The 13,704-nt window shown below is 30.1% G+C and overlaps 2 protein-coding genes across 2 annotated transcripts in view; one reads left to right on the plus strand and one right to left on the minus strand.

Moving 5' to 3' along the window:
• Nucleotides 1-651: 651 nt before the first annotated feature.
• Nucleotides 652-2,617, minus strand: LOC145752328 (tubulin alpha-1 chain-like). The gene is made up of 7 exons (XM_082568594.1): nucleotides 2,549-2,617; nucleotides 2,228-2,444; nucleotides 2,020-2,124; nucleotides 1,735-1,931; nucleotides 1,138-1,635; nucleotides 881-1,074; nucleotides 652-784 (listed from the first exon to the last, which is right to left on the minus strand). The coding sequence occupies exons 1-7, from the start codon at nucleotides 2,549-2,551 to the stop codon at nucleotides 652-654; spliced, it is 1,347 nt and encodes a 448-aa protein (XP_082424720.1). The 5' UTR covers nucleotides 2,552-2,617.
• A 380-nt stretch (nucleotides 2,618-2,997) lies between these two features.
• Nucleotides 2,998-13,704, plus strand: part of LOC145753746 (BCAS3 microtubule associated cell migration factor-like) — a 29,233-nt gene continuing 18,526 nt past the window's right edge. Inside the window, exons 1-13 of the mRNA XM_082570187.1 lie at nucleotides 2,998-3,351; nucleotides 3,793-3,844; nucleotides 4,141-4,302; nucleotides 4,600-4,684; nucleotides 5,212-5,272; nucleotides 6,269-6,453; nucleotides 6,835-6,911; nucleotides 7,601-7,684; nucleotides 8,047-8,280; nucleotides 8,698-8,952; nucleotides 9,497-9,624; nucleotides 9,812-9,945; nucleotides 10,447-10,719. Coding sequence (XP_082426313.1) covers nucleotides 3,260-3,351; nucleotides 3,793-3,844; nucleotides 4,141-4,302; nucleotides 4,600-4,684; nucleotides 5,212-5,272; nucleotides 6,269-6,453; nucleotides 6,835-6,911; nucleotides 7,601-7,684; nucleotides 8,047-8,280; nucleotides 8,698-8,952; nucleotides 9,497-9,624; nucleotides 9,812-9,945; nucleotides 10,447-10,719 — 1,822 coding nt within the window. The 5' untranslated portion in view covers nucleotides 2,998-3,259. The remainder of the gene's footprint in view (nucleotides 3,352-3,792; nucleotides 3,845-4,140; nucleotides 4,303-4,599; nucleotides 4,685-5,211; nucleotides 5,273-6,268; nucleotides 6,454-6,834; nucleotides 6,912-7,600; nucleotides 7,685-8,046; nucleotides 8,281-8,697; nucleotides 8,953-9,496; nucleotides 9,625-9,811; nucleotides 9,946-10,446; nucleotides 10,720-13,704) is intronic.

Consider the following 13,704-nt stretch of genomic DNA (forward strand, 5'->3'; position numbering starts at 1 on the left):
ATCTCACTTTTGAATTATTACAGAGCCCAAAACTAGGCATTGCCAGTTTGTGTTATTTTATATAACTTGTTGTAGCCTTTTTTTGTTGTAAAAATTAGACCTGCTTTTACACTTTAAATAAAATTAACTTAATTGACGTTCTTGACAATACGTAACATTTATAAAGGACAATGTCACAACAAAGAAAAAGTAATATTATTTATAAAGAACTGGCCATCCAGAGACTTTTAAAATAGATTACAGTTAAACTGAACTTAACTGAACTAAATTATTTTAATAAAGCGGATTTAGTTTTTAAATTTGTTCGACTTGTTTTTTTTTGCTTTTATAAATTAATTTTCATCAACCTTTCTGAAATATTTATTTTAAATCATTTTCATAAATTTTTTTTTATTATTTATTTAAGCATGTTCACGCCTCTAACTAAATGACACAATTCCTAAAACATTTTTAAAAGGTCTTTTTGTTGCACTTGATGGTACTAATTAGTTTTTAATTTATAAATGTTTTTTTTTTATGGCAAGCACCAATATAATTTCGTTAAATTATTTTTATTGGTTTTTCAAAACGTCATTCGTAAAAAAAACGCAGCAAAAAAACAATCAAACAAGCTATTATGGGTTGTTTTTCGAAATTTTTTAATAAGAGAAATTAATATTCGTCCTCTTCCTCGTCGATTCCATCTCCCGAATCCAGTCCTACTTCCTCGTAATCCTTCTCCAAAGCAGCGAGATCCTCTCGGGCCTCCGTGAACTCCCCTTCTTCCATTCCTTCTCCTACGTACCTTTAAGAATAATTTAAAAAATTAGACGCTTGAAATACGATTTGTCTGCAGGACTCGAGCATTAAGATACCAAAGCGGTAAAACATTGCTACCTACCAGTGAACAAACGCCCGCTTAGCGTACATTAGATCAAACTTGTGATCCAAACGAGCCCAGGCCTCGGAAATAGCAGTGGTGTTGCTGAGCATGCAGACTGCTCGCTGTACTTTGGCAAGATCGCCTCCTGGCACAACGGTTGGTGGCTGGTAGTTGATTCCGACCTTGAATCCAGTAGGGCACCAATCAACAAACTGTAATACAAAAAATTCAAATTTTTTTTTGAAAGTTGTGTAAATAATATTTGTAGTGAATACCTGAATTGTTCTTTTGGTTTTGATATGAGCTATCGCTGCATTTACATCTTTGGGCACCACGTCACCGCGGTACAACATGCAACAAGCCATATACTTGCCATGACGGGGATCACATTTCACCATCTGGTTTGCTGGCTCAAAACATGCTGTTGTGCATTCGCCAACTGACAACTGCTCGTGGTAAGCCTTCTCAGCAGAGATAATTGGCGCATAGGTAACCAATGGAAAATGGATACGTGGGTATGGCACCAAATTGGTCTGGAACTCTGTCAGGTCAACATTAAGGGCACCATCAAAGCGTAAAGACGCTGTAATCGAAGACACTATTTGAGCCATTAAGCGGTTAAGGTTGGAATAGGATGGTCTACCTACACCCAGATTACGATGACATATATCGTAGATTGCCTCATTGTCTACCATAAATGCACAATCCGAATGCTCCAAGGTCGTATGCGTTGTTAGAACCGAATTATAAGGTTCTACAACAGCGGTCGAAACCTACAAAACATATTTAATTACGCTTAACTTCGGTAGAAAACGCGAGTTTTATTTTTTGTAGCAACTTTACTATAGCTTTTGCAAAACTTTAAACATAACCTGTGGAGCTGGATAAATGGCGAATTCCAGTTTTGATTTCTTCCCGTAATCAACTGAAAGCCTCTCCATAAGAAGAGATGCAAATCCAGAACCTGTTCCTCCTCCAAATGAATGAAAAATGAGAAAACCCTGAAGCCCGGTGCATTGGTCCGACAATTTTCGAATTCGGTCTATCACGTGGTCGACTAACTCCTTACCTATATATTAAAGGCACATTGTAAAAAAATAAAACTTATCATTGGCTAAAAAGTAAAGGTTTCTAACTTTCCTATGTATTATACTTACCGACAGTGTAGTGACCGCGAGCATAGTTGTTGGCAGCATCTTCCTTGCCAGTTATCATCTGCTCAGGGTGGAACAGTTCTCGATAAGTTCCAGTTCGAATCTCGTCTAATGAAAATGATATTTTAAAGTCTTAAAGGGTATCTGGTCAATATCACTATGGTAATTCAAAATAGCCTATTTAATTTACTTGAAAGAATTAAAAACAAACCGACTACTGTTGGCTCCAAGTCAACAAACACTGCCCTAGGAACGTGCTTGCCCGCTCCGGTTTCGTTGAAGAAGGTGTTAAATGAGTCGTCTCCGACTTTCGACTCGTTCGGCATGGTTCCGTTTGGCTCAATGCCATGCTCGAGGCAGTACAACTCCCAGCAAGAATTCCCAATTTGGACCCCGGCTTGACCAACATGGATAGATATGCATTCACGCTTAATAACAAATATTTAATATGGTTTAAGTTAATAACTTCATTGTTGCGAGATTACTAAACAAAACACAAACAAAACAGATAAAATATAAAAACTATAGTTACCATATCGACGAAATAGGATTGAATATAACTTAAAACTTTAACTGAGTGAAAAATAAGAAAACACTTGCACGTGTAAAAATCTGGCTTTTAAAGAAGAATCCAGCCACTGGAATGTTGCGCAATTAATCCGCAATCAAGAAATATTTGGAATTCCTGTATATTTGGAATTCCTTTAAGCTAAAAGCCAATAGCGGAAAGATTTTTTGACTGCTTAAAATACTTTGTCGTTTATTTATTTAACAAATAGCAGTTTAAAAATCAACAAATAAACTTGATTGTAAAAAAATTATCCCAATTAATTTCAAAATTAACTTTAAAAAATTTTTTTTTTTTTGATAATGACTTGCCAGTTTTTGGCTCGTATGTGTTTAATCAGGCGTATTATTACTTGTTAAGAATACTATAGGTCACAATCTTTTGTTATTGTTTTGAAACCAAATAAAAAAAACTGTAAACTCAGTGTTATTGCATTTAAACAACTCATCGTTAATGCTTACTTAAAAACACAAAGTTTAAAACGTAAAAACTTGGTAACTTCAAAATATATTGGGTTTAATACGTTGATATTGACTAGCTAGTGCCTAAGCCTGTAGACTTTAGTTTGTATTTGTCTGCGGTGGAAGGTGGCTTTGTAGTTCTGCCAGTTTTGCAGTTTACACTGCAAATCTACAAATTTCGAAGGTTGGTCTGTTGGAAATCAGTAAAAGAGCTATGTCTGGGTCGGCATTAAATGCTGAAAAAACAAAAGTACGACGAAGATATGATAGTCATGGTGGAAGAACTGTACCTTCAGAATCTCCAAAGTAAGTTTTATATACTTTAAACCTGTCTGCCTGTAGTTTAGCTGCTACGTAATACAGTTGGTCTTCTTTTATTCTACATTAACTGATTAAGTATCAGTTTTTTTGTATTTGGTTGCTGTGTTAAATAAAAAAAATAATATTTTGTTGAAGGCATTATTATTTAAAATAGCAAATTTAATTCAATGCACTTTGTTTCTGTTTATTTCAATAGGCCTGTTTAAAATATAAAAAAACATTGCCAGGTTAAAAATACATTTGTGTTAAAATTAGTAAACATTTAAATTTTAACTTTAACTTTTACATTGTTTTAAAATTTAATGAAACTTAACAAACCTTTATTTTTGCTACTTGCTCAGCAGCATAATTAACAAACATAAACTTTTACAACATTGGTGTTTTTTATTTAAGTTTTACTCTTAACATTTTGATATTTGTTTTTAGTGGAAAATCTTACATTGAAAGTGTATTCAGTTTTATTCAAGAACTAAGTCAGGTAATATTTTTAACATTTCTTAAAATAAAATATGCCAAGTCAGTGGTAAATAATAATTATGCATCAATGTTAAACATGCATTTTGTATAACATTTGCATAATGTAACAAATTTATAATTGCAAAAAAAATGAAATTATTTGATATTCAATAAATTAAAGAACTGTGTTTTTTCTTGGTAACTGTATGTCAAATAAAGTTTATTTTTTAATTTGAATTGTTAATTTTAAAAGACAACATAGTTATCAACAGGTTATTAAGTATATATATGATATTAAATTTAAATACCTTTTTAAAGCATTACAAACAGAATGCTCCAACAGATGAAAGAGAGTCAATTGTTTGGGCAAAATTTTTTTCCTTTGCCAATGTTTTTGGATATGAAAGCTTGCCAGATACCACCTCTCCAATGTTATTGGCTCTTGGGTATTCCAATGGAATTCAAATGTGGAACATAACTGTATGTTTCGCTAGTTTTTAAATTAAATATATTTTTAAGTAGCCTATAGTTTGCAATTTGATATTTTAATTTTTTTTTATTTTATTTAATGCGAGCTTCAGTTAAATTATTGTAATATTGTTGCAATTTAAACTATTATTTTGACCAGGATAATAACCTGAATATCACAAACAACAATTTTTTTTTATAATGGCATTTTTACATTGGACAAAAAAGGACATACATGTGTTAATATTTTGTAATTTTTAGATACCTTACTTTTTAATTATTTTATTGAAAACTATTTATCTTATATAGACGAATGATGAAGCTGTAGAGATGTTTTCATTAAGAGAAGGCCCAGTCAAAACAGCTTGTATATTACCACCTCCTAAACCATCAGGTTATTGATTTTTAAAACTACATTAAATTATTGAGACTGCTTTTTTGTTATTGTAGACTTTAATTCTACAGACAGATATAATGGTATGGAATCACATTATAAGGTATTTGGTTCCATTCCCACTACTTTAAGGTTGTATCGCCTTTAAGTAAGGCTGTATAAATGTACTTTTTTTGCAGAGCTTAAAAATTAATTGGCATAATAATAAATAGGCAATTTAATACTAGCAAAGACAAGCCAAGACTTGGAAAAGGGTAATGAGTTTAACTCTGCGCTAATGCTGTAAAGTTTTTCTCTTCAAATCGACAATAAATTAATTTAAAAAAAATTTCAATCATGTGTATACTGTAAAATTTCTGTGTGAGATTTTTCATCTTTTTTATGTGACCCACATAATTATCCTGTGTTAATAATGTCACATCACATTTGTATCCTTGCATTTAATCTTTATGGCACTTTAATAAAATCTTATTTAAAGTGGTGTAAAATAAAACATATTTATGATTATTTTATTTTACAAATTTCAGAATTTGAAGATATTTTGCAAGATGATCGACCAATGATTGCTATTTGTATTGCTGCAGACAGGTAAATATTATATCTGTGTTTTACACTTTAAAAAATATGGTTCATTTTACACATATTTTATAAAAGGGTATATATTTAAATTTTCTTTTTTTAATGTAAACGTAGTCATTAAAAACATATAACTTTGATTTTGGTTAATTTTAGTCGCCAATGACAATAATGATTTTCAACAATTTTATTTTAAGTTAATATAGTGTGTGAAATTTTCTAATCTACGGATTTATTGTTATTAGCACCTCCATAAAAAAGTATAGCGCTATGTAACATAGGGAAGTCATAAACTTTAAACTTTTTAAATGTTCTTTTTATTACCACTTTATCAAAGCAAATGACTAATTAAGGCAATACCTAAATAGCATTTACCGGATTTAATTTTATAGGCTAATAGATGATATGTTTTTGTTTAATTAAACATCATTTTGTATGTTTTTTAAGATTTTTTTGTAAAAATTTTTTGCAAATATGCACTCGATTTACTGGCCTTGGCTTAAATAAGCGAAGTTGTTTATAGCATGTTGGCTTATAAATATATACCATTGCTTTAGTTTTTATACCAAAATTTTGGCATGTTATATTACATTTTAATGTGTAAAAACAAACTTTTTCACTTGCTAAGTTTAAGAACAAATTTACCACCTAAAAATACCACCAAATTAAAAACATAATTAAACTTTATGTTAAACACTGTGTTATGATCACTAATTATGTAATCTGCTATATACCCAAGCCTTAGCTGCAAAAAAAGATTACTTTTTTATTAAAAAATTATCAAGCTTTATTATGCAAGCTATTTCAACTGGGTCTTCTTTTAAGAAAAACATTTTAACAGCTTTATTATTAAAATGAGTAGGCCTATGTTAAACACTGTATTTACTATGATTCCTAATTATGTATGCTGCTATATGCCAATGCCTATTTTACAATACTACAATTTAAATTACAATTTAAAAAAAATCCCTGATTGCTTTGTTAAACAACAACATTTTTTCTATACAGCAAACAAGTATTTGCGAGTGTTAGCATTCGATCTTTGAAAACTGGTGTTCAAGTTGAAAGATTGACATTCGACAGCGATGTTGTTAATATAGAGGCCGGACCATCATCTATAATGCTTATCTCACTTAAAGAATCAATCCATATCTTCTGCACAAGAACGATGAATAAAGTCTTGGAATTAAACAGTAAGTTAGAAAAAAAATCACTAAAATAACAAATTAATTAAAAAAAATTTCCATTAAGTTGGTATTCACATTTTTATTTTTATTAATTATTATTGCATAAAATTTATAAAAAAAACAGTATTTTTTTGGATTGTCATTTGATCATCCATTTTTTGAACTTTTATTTGATCAAAAATCCTTGAGCCAAGTAGGCATTTGACCAAACAAATAACCCCTGCTTACCCTTACCCTTCTTTAAAAAAATGCCATTAGGTTTTTAATAAAATATAGAGCTTTTGAAAAAATGTTGTTTCGAAATTTTGATTTGTGGAAAAATTAGTCAATTATTTTTGGTCATTAGAGCAAACACTCATTTTTAAATTTATTTTTGTGTAATAACAGGTTGTCATCCTGGTCCTAGTTTCAGTCCAAATCCATTTGCGGTAGGGAAAAGATGGCTGGCTTATTCACCTTACTCTGTAAGTTTGTTTAACCAATAGTTAATACTTTACACTTTAAATATTTATTAAATCATTTTACATCAGTATTTTTTTTAAGAATTTTTCAAAATATATACATAAATCTATAGTGTTTTTAAGATTTTTTAAACATATATCCTTTAATGTATTACATCAACATTTAAATATATGGTAAAACATTCCGCGGAGTGTCCTTCTAAATTGTTACAATTTTATATTAATATAGGCAAAAATATTTGCAAAGTTAAATGTTAACAAAAATTATTTAATTTACAAGACAACTAATGGCCAGTTTTTCTGTCATATTGCCAATATTGTTTTAATAAATAAACCTACAGGGTAAGTTTTGATGCCTAGGCTAATGCCAACAACTACATTGTGATAAATATTTCATGTTAAATGTACTACTTTAATATATTGAAAAAAATGTTACATTAAAAGAACTGGCATCTTTTAACATTTCTTATTTATATTGGCTACCACCTAAAGGTAAATTAATTTAGATTAACTTCTAACTAACAAAATTTTGGAAATGATTTATAACTATATATACAGACTGCATCCAATCTGTCTAAATAAATTATTTTAAAATAAACTTTAGGAACACTTTCTTGCTATCAATATATATTTTTGTTTTACAACTGCTGTACCCTTAGAATTTTATAAAATCTATTGTTTTTATTTCTTAGCTTCTAGCCAACTTACAATCAGTAGGAGGTGTTGCTAGTGATGATGGTCACTCTTATGTTGCAACTGCTATTAGTGCTGTAAAGGTAAAAATAAATTGGCATGCTATTTGTCAAGATTTTGAAAATAAAGTGGTAAATCAGTTTTAAGCCGACTAAGCAAGTTAAAATTTGGTCTTTATAGTTTATGTGAGCAATATTAGCTAGAGTTTGTTGTATCAATTTTTCATTAAAATCAGCTTTAATATGGTCCTTTTAAAACTTGCATCACATTAAAAAAAACTTACATTACACTAAAAAAATTTCTAATTAATTCTTGAGTTACTATGAAATATTATTAATTAACTTAATAACTTTCTCATACTATTTTGCCAATAAATATCTATTTTTTAAGTTTTTAATTGTTTTTTTGTGATATGTATTACTTTAGTAACAAACTTTCTTTGTAGACAATCGGCAAGGGCATCAGCACATTTAGTGATACCGTAAATTGGCTTGCATCAAAAAGTCATCTCACCTCGTCTTCCGAAGATGGGATGACAACATCTTCTAGGGATCGCCTTTGGAATGCGAACAAATTTTCCTCAGGAAACAATGAGAGTTCAGAGAAAAGAGGAGGGGACAACGCTCTTCCTGGCCGTGTCACCATTCTAGATCTGAAAAAGATTTTAAGCATGGAGAAGGTTGGTTGCAAAGTGTTAAATATTTTTGATAGGATTCATTATAGAAAACATGATGAATTTTGCTTCTGGGTTAACCTGATTAACCTACCTTGGTCTTTCAAAACAATTAGTCTTTCACCGAACATTTTTTGTATTAAACAGTTAAAGTGTAAACAGTTAAGAAATTGATATTGTGGCATACTGGTCTTGGCATTGAACTACGCCCCAAAGGGTTTAGGTTAAAGTCGCACCAACATTTTTTGTTCAGAAGCCCAGCATTTAAAAACGTCTTTAAACATGTCGTACCGGTCCAACCTTACCCACAAACCTATAACCTTAATATGAAGGAATAAAAATTAATTTAAAAATTAAATAGTTCAATTTTCATTACCAATAACTGTACCTTTAAGAGTACTACAATATGTTATTATTATCCAGAATGATGGTACTACTAAATTGTCACTTGAAGATTGTGACGATCCAAAATCAATGTGCGTTGTAGCTCACTTTGTTGCTCATTTACACCATCCGGTGGCTAAACTTGAGTTTGGACCAGCTGGTCGGCTTCTAGCAACTGCAGATAGTCAGGGTCATACTTTTCATATTTTCTCTATATTTTCACATCCCACTAGCTCACAATTGTCTGCAGTTCACCATCTGTATACCCTGTGTAGGGGTGACACACTTGCACAGGTAACTTTAAAAATGATAAAAAAATTTATGATTTTCCTGGGTTCGTGTTTTTTTTTGCAAAAAAATTGAAACCGTTTTATATACCAACTGTCCATTTATTGGTTGCTGTATAATTGCCAGTGTTTTTATTTTGTCACTCCACAATAAATGTAAAAATTGCTGTATAACCTGTAAATTTACTATTTATGAATATTGTTTATTACATATAAAATAGCCTCATTCAAACAGATAAATGTTCTTAATTGTTTATCCGTCTTTTTACCGAAAAGACATTAAGCTAAAAACCATGAGCCCGAAATCACCACTTTTTAGTTAAATGGTTTTCGGTATGCAGATACTTTTTTGAACAGTGTAATTTTAAATATATTCTTTTATCTTATCTGTTTGCTTTTGAATAATGCAAATTTAAATGAATGTTAAAATTACTTTACCTTTATAATACATTTTCCATTATTATTTTTTTTTTGTTTTTTAAATTTTTTATTAACAGTATGTTAATACTAAAGTTTAAATTTTAAAAATTTTCTGTTTTTATAATTTTTAGGTTCAAGAGTTAAGATTTAGTTGGGACAGTCGGTGGTTATGTGCCAGTACACTTCGTGGCACATGCCACGTTTTTCCCATCACACCATATGGTGGCACACCAACTGTTCGGACCCATTCCACTAACAGGTTTCCTTAAAAAGTTTTTATTTAAATTTGTTTAATATTTTTTTGTACAAAAAATGGTTTGCTTTTGATATCCATAATGTTATCATTTAAAAATCATTAAAATTGATTGGTTTTTAATGTAGGAGTTTTTTGCAATCTAAACTTTGTTAATTTTTAAGTTTTAACAACATTTTATTTTATTATATAGAATGGTTAATCGTTCGAGTCGGTTTCACAAAAGTGCCGGTTTGGATGAAATTGAATATAATGATTCTAAACCTAGAACCTCACAACTTATTGCTGAAGGAACTGCCTTAGCACAAGGTGTTTTGGGTTGGAAAAGTAAGTTTAAAACTAAGTACTTCCGTTCACTTAAATGTGAAACATCAGCTTTTAAACTCTTTTTCGTGTTTTGTTTTTTTAAAAGTGATTATTTATATTAACTTTTACAAATTAAGAGTTTAAATGAAATATATAATTATTACAAATAAATTATATAATGTGCACACAATCTAAAATTTGATTATTATTTTGGCAATACATTAATCCCACTTTTCTATATTGAAAGAAATGTTTGCTGTAAAACTGTTTTTCATATAAAATTCAGATGTTTTAAATTCAATTATAGGAAAATTGTTAACAGCTGGTTTGCAACAACTTGTTCACATAAATAAAGATCAATATTGGAAATTAAATACCAACTCTGCTCTTAGTTCATTGCAAATTTATTTTTAGTTACTTTGCAGCTGTGAACCTACAAACCATCGACAAAACATGTTTCCCTTTTCTTTACAAGACTAAATAAGAAATTTGGAAACCAATTAAAAAAATTTTTTTTTTTAGCTAATTACAGGTCAGCATCTGCTCGATCATCGGTTTATAACCCTCGTTATCCCCCCTTGCCCCATCCAGTGGTGGTCCAGGCACTTGTTCATGTACGACCCGGGGCAACCAATAGTGTGGCTTCTAATCTGCCTGGGGTAATTCCCACACCAACCCCTTTTCTTGCCCAATCCAATGAGGGGTCCAACCCTGGGGGACACAAGCCCATGGAAATTGTGATTTCAACTCGGTTTTTGGAAACTCAAGAAAATGAGACAAAGTCAATAAGATCAGGTAATTTTTTTTATTTTGAAATTTTTATGATCAAGCTGCTATTAAAATAATTTCAATTTTAAGTGTGGCTTATCTTTTTTACTGTTAAAAGAATTTTATTTCAAACTTGCGTTATTTAAATATAGGGTAAGTGGAAATTTTGTTATGAATTATTAAAAAGTTTTGCACTATGCAATTTTAAAGATTTCTGTTTTACTTTTGATATACGACTGACATTGGCAGTTGTGCCAAAAAGGCAAAACCAAACAAATAATTCAAATCAGTTTGTTCTATATTTATTTGTTTTTTATAATAAACATATTACTAAAGCCTAATGTTATACAATATAAAACAACTCCCTATTTTTAAAACACCTTTTGTTAGGTTATATCAACACAGCATTGAAATTGCTAAGGTTGCATGTCAACTTAATCATTTAAAATTATATAAAGATAAATATATGGTTTTAATTGTAGGTTATTATGGGGTTAATGGTATTCATAAAATCGGAATTCGGGATTTTAGCTGAACTTTTTAAGACCTTTATAATTGTCATTTGCAGAAATTTATTTTAAGTTTTCTAGTTTTTAGGGATACCGTTATACGAAAAGACTATTAGTTAAATTTAATCATAAGATATACCGTATAGTTATATATTTAAATAGTAATTAGAAATATCGTTTTCCAGGAAAATAAACCGAACAGCAATAGTTTGGTAAAATCAGTACGCCATTATTTTCATATACATTTTCCATAAATCCGGCCAGGCCAATTTGTATATCTTTTCTTGCTATTTTCCAATTAAACCGTAATAAGCGGATATAGGTATCTTAAATAAGTTTGAGCGGGCAAAAGGTGGCAATTAAGTCCGACGATATGTTTTAAATTTAAGTCTTCAGCTTTAAACTCTGGTTTTCACTCGTACGCTACGCTTCGACAATTTTTAAGGCGTACCAGTTTGGAGTTATGCTCTGTTGGTTTTAGCATATATGTGAGCATATCGCTTTGTCGCCTGCTTAGCCTATACACCGACAGACCGAGCCTAGGCCGAAGCAGGAAATAAATAATTCATTATTCTTGACTAGCTTAAACTGAGCCATTTTTTAAAGGTTAGGTTAACAAATCCGAAAATTGGTTATCAATTTGCGATTTTCATATTAGCCCACGCGGTAGTTTGAGATCAAACCTAATATGCTAGGTATTAGAACAATAAAAATTCTGACACGGTAATTGTATTAAGCAGTACAAGAAGCTTATTAAAATAGCATTGTTGTCTTATCGTTTTAAACTCAATATAAGCAAGGTAGTATACTTTTTGGCGATCGGCTAGTCGATACAAATATATCACTATAGAAATATTAAATCGAATTTACGCGTATTGAGTTTTTGTTTTGCTGAGTTGGCTAAATTAGCATACGCTGTTGTTTATGATAGAGACATCCTAGTGTAGCCCTCCCAATACAGTTACTTGAAAAGGAAGTAGCGTTTTTTTAAGTATACCAACACACTGAAAAGGCTAATCATTAAACGAATTTGGATACGAATCTTGCGTTTGTACGTTGTGTTAAAATAGAACCGCGTAGACATGTTTACACCATTACTAATTATTCGATTGTTTAACTGTTAAGTTGTTTGCTGGTTTAGTATTCACTTGAAGATTTAGGTAAGTGTCTCAGCACGCTTAAAGACAAGGCAAATGTTGGGATATGCTATACAATTATCCATTTTTTATTTTTTTGTGAAATATTTCTAATGCGATTTTCGGTGTTGAATATCGCGGATGATTAAATAAACCGTCGATAATTCTCTATTTCGATCCTGTTCCGAAAAGCTATTTTTAAACCATTGACGTAGGATACATACCACCAAAATCATTCGTGCGTTTCGTGTATTTAGTTCAGCATATCAAAAAAGGCGCAAAAAACTAAAAAATTGCCTCGACGAATGGTACGCAAATTCGTATTAAAAATTTGGCAAAGCTGTTTCTTCGTATTAATTCTGTTAAAAGGATAGCAAATTAGTAATCAGAAAGTAAAAAAAATGTCTAAACGTCAAGTACGTGTATTTTAAATATAAGACTAGAAAAGAAATAAGATTAATAAATCTTTCTTTTTTCGGGGAGTGGCATTTGGAAACTTAAAATAGATCCAATGCAAATTTGAAAATTACGATTAGCAGGAATATTTTTGTTCTAGTTTAGTGAACTCTTTTTAAGTGTGTCTAGACGACTTTTATATTAAATCAACAGTATCCTTACCATTACGTATTTAATCTACCATCGTTACATCATTTAATTACTAGCTTTTTTAACCACTTGCCGCCTAGGTTTAGTATAATTTCCGCAATTCTTTTAGGTGTTATCTCATTACCTTTAATAAATTGATTTTTTTTGTTTAATTTGATTAATCAAATCTGACATATTTGTTAAGGAAAGTGCTTAAAATATTTTTTTTAAATTTAAACAGCTATCATAATTCTGGCTAAAGTCAATACGGTCGTACTTCGAATTAATTCAGTTTTGAATAAAAATAACAGGTTTCTTAGTATTTTTTAAAATGTTTACGTCACTTGACACATAAAAAGGTGTCACAATGGGTTGTTTTTAACAATTTATTGGTTTTAAGGATTTTATTGAATAAATTAAAAAGGGTTGCGTCATTTTTAATTTGGCCATTCTTGATTTTTTGCGAAAATAATTTTTACGAAAATAGAAATCGATTTATTTTGGTTTGGTTTTTTGTTTTAATTTGAATACGGACCAGACAGAAATTTTATATTTAAAATAAAATCGAATATTGGTATTTCGCAACGGTGATGTTAGTTTTCCTTTTTTAAAGTTTCTTTTTAAAAACAGACTGATTTTCTTACAAATGCCACGTTGGCTTTTACATTTAAATTTAAAATTTTTTTTTAACTTATTGTAATTGTTTGTTATATTTAAAATAATAATTTTTTGGCCAAACTGAGATTTGGAATCAATTTGTTTGTTTAAAAAAAATGTTAATA

The sequence above is a fragment of the Corella eumyota genome, chromosome 5, assembly GCF_963082875.1.
Source record: "Corella eumyota chromosome 5, kaCorEumy4.1, whole genome shotgun sequence".
NCBI classification, from domain to species: Eukaryota; Metazoa; Chordata; class Ascidiacea; order Phlebobranchia; family Corellidae; genus Corella; species Corella eumyota.

Coding starts and splice junctions, on each gene's coding strand:
- LOC145752328 (XM_082568594.1), bottom strand. Junction 1,932..2,019: donor TCGCGGTCACTACACTGTCG/GTAAGTATAATA, acceptor TTTAATATATAG/GTAAGGAGTTAGTCGACCAC. Junction 1,075..1,137: donor AAACCAAAAGAACAATTCAG/GTATTCACTACA, acceptor TTTGTATTACAG/TTTGTTGATTGGTGCCCTAC.